Source organism: Neolamprologus multifasciatus, chromosome 4 (genome assembly GCF_963576455.1).
Source record: "Neolamprologus multifasciatus chromosome 4, fNeoMul1.2, whole genome shotgun sequence".
In the NCBI taxonomy this organism is placed as follows: Eukaryota; Metazoa; Chordata; class Actinopteri; order Cichliformes; family Cichlidae; genus Neolamprologus; species Neolamprologus multifasciatus.
The window spans coordinates 12,311,631-12,326,445 of NC_140442.1; the positions used below are offsets into that span (position 1 = coordinate 12,311,631).

Genomic DNA, 14,815 nt, shown 5'->3' on the forward strand with positions numbered 1-14,815 from the left:
CTTTCGTTTTTGACTGCAAATTAACAGCTTTTCTTTATTTATCTGAGAGATTATTGTAGCGAAAGCAAATCAGAATCGATGCTTTTGCAATAATCCTCATATTTGCAGTGCAATGTTTTTCGTTTCTGTGGCCTAGCCACCCCCTTTACCATAGCAATCTGTGATTGGGTGTGACGTTAATACATACTATTTTTAGTAAAATGTGAAAATATGAGGGGATACTCACACTTATATTTGTGATACTGAGCTTGCATATGATAAAAGTACAGGTGTGGAATATACTTATAAACCTAACACTTGTTACCTATATCTAACAAGTGATTATTAGAAATTATTAGAAACCCACTCATACAGATATAACAAAATCACCTTTCTTTTATTTGGAACACAAAATTACAAAATAAAAGGAGGAAAATACCATGAAGCGATATAAGACATACAAAACTCCACAGTCAAATGGGAAAAGTAAGTGTAAGTGCACCGTGAACACAAATATAATGGCAGATTATCAAACTGCAATTTAATTGCCTATTGCTTCAGTGCTGAAATCTTCATAAACAGGTACAAGTCCATTCTGCACCAAGAAAGGAAGTAAGGTGGGTCATTCAACAGCTTTCTGTTACGTTTCAGTTCCGTTTTATCGCTTCATATTTGAGGTTTCCTGCAATATTGCTTTCAACACTGGAAAGAACTATCCAACTATAAATAACACTCATTCCAGTCAGACACTCATAATCTTCCTTGGAACAAATGCTTGTTTGAAACCCAGGGTGAGAACTCATGTTTGAGAAGTCTGGGGAAAATAAAGGGCAGCTATAAGGCAGGGATGTGTACACATCCTTTATTCCCACTTGAATGTCCATAGGCATTGTTCAGAAGTAAGGTTTCGGGCTGTGAATCGTCACCTTTTTAGGGCAGGGGCCATCTTTATAAGCAGTCCATAGAGTTATCTGGGAGTACACCCAAAGGTGGGGCCTTGCCAGGGAGACAGGATGGTGGGAGCATGGAGTTTGAAGAAGGATCCACATTTTCAGAGTCTTCCATTCGCTCTGCGCAGCCTTCCCAGTTTATATGGAATCTGGTAACACGTGGGTTTGAAGCTAGAATATTTCTCTGGAGCTGAAAAAGGAAAAACATAAAAATAAATTCTTTGCACAAGTTCTTTAGGAATACCTAACACAGCATCTTTAATAGAACCATTTTGGACCACAATTTAAGGCAGTTTTATTTCATCTTCATCGTGTATTTGTGTTATTTCTGCATGTCAGTGTAAATAACATTAATATGACATTAATTAATGTTCACTATACTAGTGTACACTAGTGTAACATTTAAGACCAAGTGTGATATTAGAAGTGTACATGAACATTTAAAAAAAACAAACAAACAACTGTATCTGGCAGCATTGGAAAGTCTTTACCATTTACCCTGACTACGAATTGATTTTCTGTTAGCTCCAACATCAAAACAGGCACACTGCTGGTGTAAATGCATCTGACTCCATGTGCTCTCTAGACTCAGGGCAGGAAAGAGTGAACCCAGTAGTACAAAGGCACAGTGTGGTATTTTTTTTCTTCACAACAGCTAATCACATAAACTCCCACAGGAAACAAGAACTTTGCAACTCTAATCGGAGTAATCTGTTTAGATATTTTTTTTTGCATTTGTAAGTGAAAGGTTTTAATCACAGATGTCAGCCACCTTAAAAATTTGACACCTTCAATCAAAACCCTTTGCTATTACCACAAATCTCACAGTGGCTTATTACTGAAGGAATAAGCCACTGAAGGAATGTCATAATCAAACTTTCACAACGCTTTTTGTTCCAAAGTGCAAGCTTTGCTGAATTAAAGGCTTCAACTTCAGGGCTCCAGTAGTGCACCATGCTGCTCCATATGTATGGTAATAGTTGCAAAGCGCATCACATATTTCATTTTCAATTAGATATTTGATCAATTTCTGCATAAAAAAAGTAGGGTTGATTTTTACAATAAAATCCCACTGAAGTTATCTGCAAATACAATGTAACTCTTGCACTAAGCTAATGTAGAACAACAACAAGTCTTCTTTGGCAAATGAGATGGTTCAATTTTGAGTCACTCAAAGTAGATAGTGTTCTTTTAAAATTAAAACACTGTCACTTGCTTCACAGGAAGTGTAGTTAGTCCTGTAAGGATCTCCAAAAACTAGACATTTCTTGGGCAGGAAGGGAAAAGATAACCCTTAAATGAGTGCAAATGAGCTGGAAATGTAGTCCAGACTGGTCCTACATGGACTCATCAAAAGAAACCTTACCTGCAAACTTGTCATACAAGTCAGTATTTGACTTATGCAAAGAAACGCCACACTTGTTTTGGAAACAACTGCTGTGGACATATTCATACTGAGCTTTATGGTAGCAAAGATATGTCTGTAGCAGTATTTTGTAATGAACAAAACACTATTAAAAATGGGTGCGGAAAAAAAAATCTCCTTTAGGATCGTTTTTGCAGCACAGTAAATATTTCAGGAAATGGAGGAAATAATCGTAACAAAAAATCAGCAAAATCTTATTCAAAATGCGATTCAGGTTTAGAAAATAAAGGTTAAATGAGGCCAGCCTTTACAAAGTATACCAAAGCCTACCTATTTGAAGTAATGAACGTCCAGTTTGTGTAAAAAGTCACTCTCCACTGACTTGAGCATTATCCAAAATATGTATGTAGACGTTAAACATTTTCTGTGTACAAAATAAACATCTGTGATTGACACAAGAGCAGGTGAAAACGCCAAAGTGAAATCAGTACTGCTGTAGTATGCTTCTTGTAAACATTGGCACATTACCTCTGCAATAATTATCAAATAGCTTCCATTTTTGGAAATTCTATAATTAATAGTAAATTTTCATTTAATAACATCTGAAGAACTAGTCATTTTTGTTTATTTCTTCTTTCAATTACAACAAAAAATGTTGTAATTTCCCAGTGGTACCAAAAGACTTCAATATAATGGAGCTATGGTCTGCCTCCAGTGCATGCGTCACAACGAGTGATGCATTTCTCATCAAAATTTTCAACTGTCAACCTAACATGCCAGTGAAATTCAGATTTATTTCCAAAAAGGACTAATTTTAGATTCTCAGGGTACTTAGGTCTACTTCAAATAGCCAAATAACCTGTGGTGGTTTTTAATTTGCTGCAATTATAAATGTTCAGTGGAAATAGGCCTTTACAGTGTTATTTACACCAATAACATTCAAAATAGGCAGTCGTGGTAGCATTGCATCTCAGAAATCAGTCATGATCCTAACCTGTGTGTAGTCTGGCTTGATTGGAGGATTTTCACGCAGCTCTGGGTCTGTGTATTCGTTGTTCACATAGTAACCAATGCGAATGAACTCTTGGCTGCGGTACGTGCAGGTAATGAGCACTACTGTAACACCAACTGCATCGCTTTCAGGAATCAATCCAGTGTTTGGGGCATCCGCCTGATAAACAAGCAAGCAAACAAACAACAACAAAAAGCTATTAATGTATGTGGAACTCCACTGCTGTTGTGATGTGGCCAGATTAGTCACAAATAGTGCCTACTTTTTCTGAGTGTCAACTAATTATACCTGAAACACGAACATGTGTCTCCCAGCAGGTACTGGGCCAACCAGCACCGAGTCAAGGATTTGGTCGTACTCTTCACTCTCTGCTGAGCCGACATAGATGATCTTCCACTCCAGGTCTATAAACAGGAAATATTACAATAGAGTGCTTCATTAGAAAAATATGATGTGACAAAAATATTATTTTTGTGTCAAAAAATGAGCCTGTTAAGCAAAGAAATGATCAGCTGATGAACAAATGTAAACATGTAGGTTAATGTGCACAATGGTTTTTAATATTTCAAAAGCTTTATAAATTCAGTTTGGTAGTGTGCTCGTACAAAGAACCTGTCCACATAAAGTTACACAAACAAATGCAAAAAAACAAAACAACATTTTAGATTTCCATCCTTGAATAGAGCTATATTTTGTTTACATTTTTACGCACAAACATTAAAACGTTGGCTAATTAGCACTGAACTTGTTTTTTTTTTCCTTAATGGAAATAATAATAGATTGCTTTACCATATTCATAAGTACCACAGGACGTGCGAGAAGCGTCCACTCTCCTTGTTAAGGCTTTAAGCCATTCTGTTATGCAACTTTAATGTTACCTGTAAGCAACGTTACCCTTTACACTTCAACAAAAAGTAGTTAGCTACTACAGCTAATACTGTGTAGCTGTTAGCAGACTTATGTTGTAGCTTCACACAAGCGATAATGACAGCTGTTATGCAATGGTACCAACCTTCAGCAAGGTCCTCCATACACTCAAAGGTTATTTCAAACTGAAAGGGGTTTCCGAAAGGACTCGGGTTGTCTAGGACAGCCACATTCAACACCTGTACCTTCGCCATATTTTCTGGAGCGGTAAGAAGGGGCAGTTTCCCGGGGAAATCTTAAAAAGCAACACTCTCGCAACACAAGCGGTTACCACAATTATTATGGATCACACACCTGTGCTTTCACGAAACGCAGGCCTTACTTATAGGACTAGGCTCACACTACTCACCAAAACAATATTTCTATCATACAATTGCTCATAAATCTGGGAATAAATTGCCGCTCTCCCGCCGCTTTGACTGTATTACCCAGGTTTCAGCGCGTCTACGGCAAGCTGTACACGCGTATGATGGAAACAGAGGAAAAGGGTGGCCTCGATCAAAAGGAAGGAAAAGTGCCTCTACTGACCCCTAGTTGCACAACTACAAAAGCCCGAACCCACAATAAACAAGCTACAGATTGATTATTGTTGTAATTATTTCAACCACAAACAAAGTAAATCAGGCTGGAAGTATTTCTGTAACGTGGCCTCAAGCTCTGATGTACCAACTCAGTGCCAGAGGCATTTTATTGGTGCTGTTAATGACTGCAGTTCATCATAAATGCTTGGGCAGGGAGGTATAGAAATTATCTAAAGTATCTAAACTTTATGGAGTCACACCCAGGATTGAGGAGTAGTGAGTTTGTGCCATCAAACTAACAGATTAAGTACATTTTGCAGAGTTTCATCTGCACCTATACCAGATACCAGCATAGTGATTAAAGTGTTATGTTTGAAACCCCTTTGAATGCAGAGAAAATCCAAATTTGTTTACAAAAAGACATGGCATTCATTGCAATCTCTATCCTCAGGTAGATTCTTTTAAGGACAGGTTTATAACTACATAGAAGCAGGGTCTTCAGTTCACTGGTGAAAAACATGAAATCTAGTTCTAATTTTTAAGATTTGAATCTGAACTCGTAAAACTTAAAAATATGTGAGGTGTAGTCAGAAGTCAGAACTATATACTATATATTCACACATTTTAAATAAGCTGTTGCATGCAGAATTTTAGTATGCCACAAAGCAATGCTCTTATACTCCCACTTGGCCCATACAAAATATTTAATTTTTTTAATAAAACAAAATTCACTGACATTTTTGCTGGCATGCAACTTTTTTTCCAGCTTGCAACCCCAATCCTGAAAAGGATAAAAACAGAATGCAATTGCAAATACTTAAATTGAGAAAATGTAGCATTTTAAGAAAGATATTAGCTCATTTTGAGTTTGATAGCAGCAATATTTCTCAAAAGAAGTGGTACAGGGTTTACCCATGTTTACCCATATGCAGCAAACCCCTTATTTTAACAACAGCCCATAAACATCTGGAAACTGAGAAGACCAGCTGCTAGAATTTGGGGAGACGAATGTTCAGCAGTCCTGAGTCTTCTTTGTACTCTTTGTAGTTCAATTTGGGTTTTTGTGTTTGGATTGTTTTTGATTTGTTTTGCCTCGGTCCATTTCCATGACCTTTGACCCAGAGAAATATTTCTGGATCTTGTTCACATGTGGTGTCTTTTTTCCATAATAAAGCTTTAACCCACATTTCTGGAGGGTAGACTGTGGTCATGGACATACCATGTTGAAGTGTTCCTGAGGCCATTCAGTGACTTCCATGATAGCAACATGCCTGATAGAAACATTTTAACATAGTGACACCCGAGGGCTCAAACATTACAGTTTTTGTTTTTTTCAGAGATTTCTCCAGATTCTCAGACTCTTCTGATGATCTTATGTACCATAGGTGGTGAGACATTCCAAGCCTTTAGAATTTGACATTGAGGAACATTATTCAGACATTGTTCAATTATTGTTTTTTGATTTTTTGCAGATGGTTAAACATTTGCCCATCTTTACTTCCGTGAAACTTTTTATACCCAGACATGTTCCTGACCTTTTGACAGTTAACTTAATTAGCTTTTTTGTTGTCCCCTTCCCAACTTGTGTGAGAAGTGTTGTTGCCATTAAAGTCAAAATAAGTTAACATTTTTCTTAAAATGGTACATTTTGTCAGTTCAAGCACGTGATATGTACATACATCATTGCATGCTTTTTTTCTTTACATTTTACACAACGTCCTGACTTTTTCAAAACTAGGGTTTTATTTTAATATTTCAAGATTTATCTTCTTGAAATATGGTAGAGATATATATAGACATAAGGGTGCACATTAATATAGATTTTAAATAATAAAGACATTGCCTGCATGGGAGTATATGTTGCTCTAAAACCTCTGTATACCTTTCTGCATGTGTAAGCTTCCAATTCCGGTGGCATGAATGAACCTCCACACTATCAGACATGCAGGTTTTTGAACTGAGCGCTGATAACAAGTCAGATAAATATATAAATCTCCTTGACATTTTTACATTCTGCTATAGCGTATTAACTTCCAGTACATGGCAGTTTCATGTCTTCGCAGCAGTTTCACCAATACTGTTCCCAGCCCAGAAAACATGGGAAAGTGCAACGTTTAGACAGATGTTAAATCAAATACGTTGCTCTAAAAACAGTGTGCCTTTTAAAATCATCATTGAATTGCTTCTCTCTTGCAGTTTTATTATATATGTTAATTATTACTGGGCTGTCACTGTAGGTATTTATAGCAGCTTACATAAACTGTAGGCTATTAGCCTAATGAACTTGCTTACAGAAGCTTTCTTTAGTAAAATAAACTTCCTGATAAAACTAACAGTGAAATATATAACAGTGACTCCAATAAAAAGATACTGTTTTACACGTAATGCTCATTTATTGGACAGTAAGCAAACACACACACACAAAAAGGTCTCCAAATTTACGATTGCTTGTTGCACCCTTTAGTGGTCACTACTAAATAAGTAGAAAACAAGACACCAGAAGAGCTATTTGTTCTTAATGTTTCTTCTACTGCCATATCTGGTCTGCAATCAGCCTAATGTCCAACCAAATTGTTAACGCAAATAATCTAATCAGTCAGTTAGCTCAGTGCATTTGACTTTGAACATGGCAAGCCTTGCTGCCAGCTTCTGAGAGTTTCAAAAACTGTTTGATATGCTGGGATTTTTCTGCCCAACCACCTCTAGAGTTTACAGAGAATGGTCTCCAAAACAGAAACTATTGAACGACGAGAGACTGCTTTAATCTCAAGCTGAGTCTCAGGGATAAAATGCCTAGTTGTTACCAGAGGTCAGAGAACAGCCAGTCTGTTTCTAGCTGATGGGACAGTCACTCAAATAGCCACCTGTTACTTGCTGAGACTGTGATTCACTCAGGCTCACCTAAATTGGATTCGATGAGTCTTGATTTCTGGTGAGACATTCAGATGGGTCACAATGTGATGTGAAAAACATGAAAGAACCATATTAGTAGTTCAGGATCTCATGGTTGTGGGGGATATTTTCTTGGCACAGTTTAGGCCCCTTTGTGCCAACTGCAGCATCGTTATACCACAGCCTACCTCAGTTTCACTACTGACCACGTCCATCCCTTTATGACCCTTGTTACGGCCCTAGCAGGGCCTCCTCTTGAAATTTCCCTTGTGTGGGTGTGGTCTTCTCTCTCCGCCTCCTCCTCTCTTGCTCCTCCCACCCCTCTGTCTCTCTTTCACTCTGCCCTCTTGCCAGGACGCACCTGCTGTTCATTACCCCGTTTAGCACCTGGACCCAGTCAGCAATCACCTCTTTGAGATTATATAGACTGGGGAAGAACTGTGTGATGCAGGTGGTTTTTCCCTATGGCTCTACACTGTCTTTTTAGTTGTTGGAAAGGTCCCAATACGTGTTTGTCCTGCCCGTGGTTTTAAGTTGAGTGAGTAGATGGGCCTATAGGCTCTGGAAATGTCTCACCGTGGTGAGGAGTTCAGTTGAGTGAGAAGTGGGAAGTGCCTCTTTGTGTTGTGGAGTTTTTTTTGTTTGTTTGGTAGTTGTTTCCTTTGTTGTTTTTGACCTCTTCTTTTCTTTTTGGCCTTATTGATACAGCGGCGTTGCTGACTCTTTGTGTTAAGATTATTTGCAATAAAACCATATTATATGCTAAACACCTCTGTCTGCTTTCCTTTTCATTCTGTTCTGGACCCATTTGTTACCGGCCCCACACTCACACCCATAGACTTCCTTCGTGGGGACGTAACATGCCAGCAGGAAAACATGCCATGTTCCCAAGTGCAGATCATCTCAAACTGGTTGCTGGAACATGATAATGAGTTCACTGTACAGGAATACCGTCTACAGATTCAACAGATTTCAATAGACCACGGGGATGAGGTGGGTTTGTGACTCTGTGCCACAAAGAATTAAGGGGGCCCAATCCTGTACTAGCAAAGTGTACCTAATAAAGTGCCCAGTGAGTGTATGTGCATGAATAGACAGAGTTATGCCAGCAGTTAACTTTCTCATGCCTTATCTGTCCTTTCTTTAATAGATAAAACACTCTGAATCACATGTCTAACTGTGGTTACTGAACGTTATATTACTGAAACACTGTTGCAGATATTAGGCTACATACAAAATAGCAAGGGGCACCTCCTCACTGTGACTCACTGCTGTACTATAAGAGTAATTTTCCACAGCAGGTCTGTGCTTTTCAGAAAACGCTTCAGTGCTCTTACAGAGTGTCCACACGAAACTCTGACTAGCACAGATTAGGCCCGAAGCAGACTACATTTTCTGTGCCCCTCTTAGTCTGAAAGGAGAGATTAGGAGAGGATTAGAGCCCACTGGACCAGCTGGCCTCCAAATTCATCCTTAAAATATCTCAGGAATGTCGATATCCTTTCTCCTGACGGGAACCGTGAAACCTGACGGAGGCGCTGTTTCATGCAACGCCATCAGCAGGTTGCTGCTGTAGGTAAGAGCTTCACAGGGAGTAAAAACTATGGTTAAAGTTGTGCAGATTGGAGCAAATAAGGCAAACCTGGCATCTTGTTATTATTATCATTATCATTATTTTTTTAGAAACTGAATGAACTTTGGAAGGAATTTCAGAATATAAATATTATAGCATAAAGGTGATTAAAAGCTTTAAGGTCTGATTTTTTTTCCTGATGGAAACAGGACAGATCGGCGCTGCTCTGCTTGAGCAAAGGGCGCATTTTATTCTACTTTGTACGCACAAAGGAGGTTCTGTTCGCCCCGCTGCAGGTAGATAACTGTGCTCAGGTATTGTAACACGAAACTCAACCACGTGACCAATGGCGAAGTGAGGAGTAGACGAGGGGAAAAAAAGAGCTTTAGATGAAAGACCAACTCATAGGACAGCCGAGGATGTAGTCTCGGGTACTTCAGGTAGGCTTGTTCAGATAGAAGTCGGCTGAGGATGTTACCTGTACTTTTCACCCGACTCATATGTGTTGCGGTTTCATTTTTGACAAGGTGAGGCGGAAGCAGTTGACGCGTAAAGAATCAACCTGTTTATGTTCCTCGTTTTGCCTCGACCATCTGGAAGCAGTCGGATGAAGGGTGTGTGTAAGTATTTGAAAAGAATCACGTTACAGCATATTGTCATTTGATAGTGTAATTATGTTTTTAGGAGGTGTTAGAGCTGTGTTCTTCTGTTAGGCCAGTAAAAATATTATTGCGCAGGTTTAGAGGTGATTCAACATCAGGCTGGATGTGACTCAGTAGTTGTGGTTTTCTCTGCCTGACTCAGCTTGAGATTAAAACAGTCTATCAGTGTCTGAGTGAACTGGAGAGGATATTTGCGTTTGCACTGCTGATAGTTGTGTGTCTTTAGCTGTTCAAATGGAGGCAGTAAATCCTCACGGCGGCTGTCTGTGAATGAAATGGACCCAAGCTGATGCCCCCACTGTACCAGTCTGCCCCCATTTGGCCCTGCTGGTCACGGGTAGAGATGGCAGCGTGCCTGGATGTGCTGACCATACCTGGAGCTGTGGTTGGGAGTGTTTTACTGCTGGTGCTGAGCAGTAATCCTGTGTGGGGTGAGTTGGAAGCCTTCCTCAGCACTCCCATACAAATAAGCCAGCCTTTTGACCACACCTGTGCACACGCACACATAAAAAACCTATTGCATCCTGTGATGACACATAAAAAACTTAGGAAGCTTTGCTAAGAAACTGTGAAAAATGTCAGCACTGCCTAATAACATAAGACTAAGATAAGAATTTATAGGAACAAGCTCCCCATTGAGTGGGAGTAATATACAAAAAAGCAATTTTAAAGATGTTGCGGTGCCGTGTAAACTAATGTCATGGTTTAAAAATCATTTGAACTAGATTTTCAGTCGATACTGAACATCTCGCAGAGTCATTACAGCTAAAAAGGAGAGGTGTTTTGTACTGTAAGTGCAGTACAAAACACAGTATATCTGATGGGTATGGTTACATTGGGGTGGGGGACTGTTGAGCAACTGAAATCTCCTATCAAACAAGAATGAGAGGAAATGTGATTTCAAAACTGCAGCAATTGTTCTCCTCAGTTCCCAGACATTTTAACTGTTAAATGAAGGTGATGCTACACAGTAAAACACAGACCCCTGTCCCACTGCTGTGTGAAACTGCTGCATTTGTCAGTTTGAATCCTTGTGAGCATGGCTGCCCCCGTCTAACGTTTGTTATCAAGTCGTACCTTTGTCCTTGGCAAGTTTACTATTTACCCAAGCAAATGATTGACTCAGAAACTGTGGGGAGGGCTTAAGTTTCCAAAACAAAACTTTCTCATTAACACGATCCTTTGAATGATGAACACACACACAAAGAAACACAAAGAAACAAATAGATTTGACTTGGGTTTTTTTTCTCACATTTCAAACTAGTGTGCTGTTTGACTCAGCTAATTGTGGCTGCGGTATACCGTGCATTCCTGAGCTTCTCCTCCTCCCTATTCGCTCTGGTCAAGAAGCTCCAGTGGGGCTTCATGATGTAACTGAGTAATCACATGGCTGCTCACGGATGAAATGGCTGGTAGCGATACTGGAATGCTTACAAGTGTCAGGTGCTTAGAAAGTGGACGAGGTTGAAATGAACTTCTGCTTTACTGTGGTACTTCCTCTTATGTGCTTTTCATTACGCATGTATGTATAAGGGTAGATACAATCATGATAACATGTAGAAGCGATGCACTTTTCCTCTTTTAGACATTACTTTTGACACTCATGTCTCTGTCATGGTTCAAAAACATTTTTGCACTTTACTAAGAAGCCAGCTTTTCAAGATCCTTTCACATTCCTGCGTTCATCTGCATATGAATGTGTCAAACACTTTGCTTACATGTGAAAACTATTCTTCATTCTCACTGAGAGTTACATGAGTAGCTTTTTAAAAAAAATATGTATTATACTTCTTTGCAAAGACTGGAACTTTCAAAAGTCTCCCCCAGTTGCCAGGAAACAGACTCATTACTTTAAATGTTATGAGTGTACTTTCACACGTGCTTGTAAGTTGTTACTCTGAAAGTTTAAATGCATTTGCCAATTAAAATAAAAGATCTTATCTAAATACAGAGAGCCCCATAATATTTAAACATATTTTAATTATATACATCAGTTTACATACAAAATGCAATACAAAATGTTTTTAAATGATGATTTCATTTATTTAGAGAAAAAAGCTGTACAAACCTGCATGGCTCTATGTTAAGAAATATTTTCCCTGCCTTTTAACTCATGAATTAACTGTGATTAACTACTTTTTTTCTGGGGGGGGGGGGGGGGGGGGAGACTGAGTTTAGAGCCACTATTCAAAAATGGTGAAAACTTGGAAGCGGAGCGGTTGGCCTACAAAAATTACTCTAAGACCACATTGACAATTGACCTGCGAGCTCGCAGATTAACCCAGAACAACATCTAAAGAACTGCCGGCCTCTCTTGCCTCAGTTAAGGTCAGAGTTCATGATTCAACAATAAGAAAGAGACAAAAATGGGATCCATGGGAGAGTTCCAAGAGGATAATCCACTGCTGACCGAAAAGAACACAAAGTCTCACATTTGTCAATAAAACATTTTGTTGATCCCCAAGACTTTTGGAAAAAATGTTCTGTGGGCTGAGGGGAAAAATCACCACGGTCAAACATGGTGAGGGTAGTGTGATGGTCTGGGCCTGCTTTGCTGCTTCAGGACCTCAACAGCATCTAATTGATGGATCCATTGATTTTACTCTTTACTGGAAAAACCTCAAAGGAGTCTAGCCGACCGTCAGTTTGTGTCCTGAAGCTCAACTTGGGTTATGTATCAGGACAATGATCCAAAACACAGCAGCAGGTTCACATCTGTATGACTCAATAAAACCAGAAAACAAGGAGCAGCTTAGTCAAAGTCCAGCCTTAAATCTGACGGAGATGCTTCGGCGTGACCTTAAACAGTGATGTTCCTGCTGGGAAACCCTACAATGTGGCTGAATCCAAAAAAAAAAAAAAATGCAAAGAAGAGTGAGCCAAAATTCCTCCATGGCAATGTGAAAGACTCATTGCCAGTTACTGCAAACACTTGATTGCAGTTATTGCTGCCAAGGCTGGCACAGCCAGTTATTAGGTTTTGGGGGCCATTACTGTTTTGTTTTTCGTTTTTTTACACAGGGCTAGATAGGTTTGGATAACTTTTATAATCAATAAAAATCACAATTTAAAAACTGCATTTTGTATTTACTTGGGTTATTTTTGTCTAATATTGAAAATTGTTTGAGGATTTGAAGCATAATAAATATGTTAAAACATTTTTTGGAAAGGGAACAAATACTGTTCCACTGATATAACATTCATTATGTTTCTGCTCCTTTCACAGGGAATATGACCTTAAGTGCAAGTGACACCCAATCTAATAACACTACAGTAAGTGACAAATATTTTTCAAGAACAGTAAATAACTTTGGTATGTAATTAGACTTTAAGTGTTATATTATCCTGTTTGCAGGGACCCAACATCGCAGCCATTGTGGCCCCTACAGTCACCTTGGGAGTGCTGGCTATAGTCTCGGCTTTTCTCGTCTGGTTGTTCTGCGTGGTCAAAAAGAAGAGGCAGACCGAAGGGACATACAGACCCAGCGCTGAGGAGCAGTCTGGTGCGTGCAGCATTGCCGCACCGGATGCACTAAAATTACCAAAGGAGGAAAGACTCATTTGAGGTTTTGTGTAACACCTTGTAAGGACACACAGGCTGCAAACACTTGCACGGCAGCCTTCCTGTGTGACGAGGCTCTCAGATTGGGGCTTGACCACTGAGAGAAAACTCTCCAGGTTTAAGAGAGGACAAAGAGAGATCTTTGAAACCGTACAACATGATGCATTTTCTTGCCGCTCCATTTCAACAAGCACTGAATTGTTCTTGCTTGGTAAGCCGAAGAGAAGCGCCCAAAGGGATTTTTCTCTGACTTTTAAGAACAACTGAACATTTCAAAGAGGTCTAAATGTTTATTCTGCTCACGTTAAAAAAAACAAAAAGCTACAGTATTTTATCGCCACTAATGATTTTAGTTTAGCGACACTTCTTTTTGCCAGCTGCCTTAAGTCCTAATTACTTGCTGGATTTGATTCTGTCTAAAATTTCAATGCAAAATCTGCTGACCTTTAACCTCAAACTTTTTGCTTTTTTAGTCGATCGCATTTGAAAAGGAAAGAGTTTCTATTTATAAGTTTAATCAAAAGATCTTATCCTCGTGAAAACTAGTTTTTTTACAAAGCTGCTCTGCGCTAAAAAAAAGAAAGTCAGGTTATAACTAGAAATCAGAAGCAACTGTTTACACTTGACATCTCTTTGAATAACAACACTAATTTAAAGACAGGCCATCAACAATTCACCAGATCATATCTATAGCACATAATTGACTGTAATCAAGTAGAGATGTTTTACAATGTCACCACGTGTTTATTTATGCATTTGTCAAATAACTGAATATTTGTTTAATATTTGTGTAATTAAACTTTACAAAGCATTTAAAGTCTCATGAGTCCTCCCCAGGTGGATCAGGGGCGGTGTTTATGTATAAAATCCCAGTAAAAATAGGATATAGGGTGCTGGTTTAGCTGGGTGGGTAGAGCAGGCGATCTATGTTGTAGGTCTTTCCTTCTTCTGTCCACTGTCCTGTTACGCAAAAGGCTAAAAATAACAATAAGGAAATAGCATATGGATATGAGGTGCCAAATTACATGCCTGAAAAGGTTGAGCAGCTCTGGAAAAAATGCAAACAAGTCCACAGCTATTGTATGTATTAGTGTACAGAGGCTGGTGATAAAATAGCTATGCAGATAAGCATTTTCAGTAACCACAGAGTATAAAGTTCAGGCCCTCAGTGTACATGAGAAAAGCACTGAAACGCTGGACTCGTTGTTAGCCTGTAGTAAAAAAGCTGTCAACTGTGTGATGCAAGGAAAATTCACAGGGTCACTTTTTTCATAATTTTTTTTAATTAGCAGGTCTTTATGTCTTATTCCCCACACAAATGCGTGTCCTGGTTTTCAGTGGCTTCTGCATGTAAATGACTCATGGAAACAC

The 14,815-nt window shown here is 39.0% G+C and overlaps 2 protein-coding genes across 6 annotated transcripts; one reads left to right on the top strand and one right to left on the bottom strand.

Annotated features, from left to right (window-relative positions):
- Nucleotides 1-357: 357 nt before the first annotated feature.
- asf1ba (anti-silencing function 1Ba histone chaperone) lies at nucleotides 358-4,707 on the bottom strand. Its single transcript, XM_085155825.1, has 4 exons — nucleotides 4,320-4,707; nucleotides 3,596-3,711; nucleotides 3,290-3,466; nucleotides 358-1,119 (listed from the first exon to the last, which is right to left on the bottom strand). Exons 1-4 carry the CDS (start codon nucleotides 4,426-4,428, stop codon nucleotides 928-930), a joined length of 594 nt encoding a protein of 197 aa, XP_085011951.1. The 5' UTR covers nucleotides 4,429-4,707; the 3' UTR covers nucleotides 358-927.
- Nucleotides 4,708-8,094: 3,387 nt separating this feature from the next.
- crb3a (crumbs homolog 3a) lies at nucleotides 8,095-14,253 on the top strand. 5 transcript variants are annotated; one of them, XM_085157556.1, is made up of 6 exons: nucleotides 8,095-8,185; nucleotides 8,486-8,640; nucleotides 9,748-9,834; nucleotides 10,109-10,313; nucleotides 13,109-13,155; nucleotides 13,238-14,253. In XM_085157556.1, exons 4-6 carry the CDS (start codon nucleotides 10,172-10,174, stop codon nucleotides 13,445-13,447), a joined length of 399 nt encoding a protein of 132 aa, XP_085013682.1. In that variant the 5' UTR covers nucleotides 8,095-8,185; nucleotides 8,486-8,640; nucleotides 9,748-9,834; nucleotides 10,109-10,171; the 3' UTR covers nucleotides 13,448-14,253. The 5 variants fall into 5 exon arrangements, with proteins under 5 accessions (XP_085013682.1, XP_085013680.1, XP_085013679.1 ...); XM_085157554.1 differs by having other exon boundaries at nucleotides 8,097-8,185; nucleotides 9,748-9,840; XM_085157553.1 differs by lacking the exons at nucleotides 8,095-8,185; nucleotides 8,486-8,640 and adding an exon at nucleotides 8,948-9,223 and having other exon boundaries at nucleotides 9,748-9,840.
- Nucleotides 14,254-14,815: the final 562 nt, after the last annotated feature.

Coding starts and splice junctions, on each gene's coding strand:
- asf1ba (XM_085155825.1), bottom strand. CDS start 4,428: ATGGCGAAGGTACAGGTGTTGAATGTGGCTGTCCTAGACAACCCGAGT. Junction 3,712..4,319: donor TATGGAGGACCTTGCTGAAG/GTTGGTACCATT, acceptor TCCTGTTTATAG/ACCTGGAGTGGAAGATCATC. Junction 1,120..3,289: donor TCAAGCCAGACTACACACAG/GTTAGGATCATG, acceptor TTCCTTTTTCAG/CTCCAGAGAAATATTCTAGC.
- crb3a (XM_085157556.1), top strand. CDS start 10,172: ATGCCCCCACTGTACCAGTCTGCCCCCATTTGGCCCTGCTGGTCACGG. Junction 10,314..13,108: donor GAGCAGTAATCCTGTGTGGG/GTGAGTTGGAAG, acceptor CTCCTTTCACAG/GGAATATGACCTTAAGTGCA. Junction 13,156..13,237: donor CCCAATCTAATAACACTACA/GTAAGTGACAAA, acceptor TCCTGTTTGCAG/GGACCCAACATCGCAGCCAT.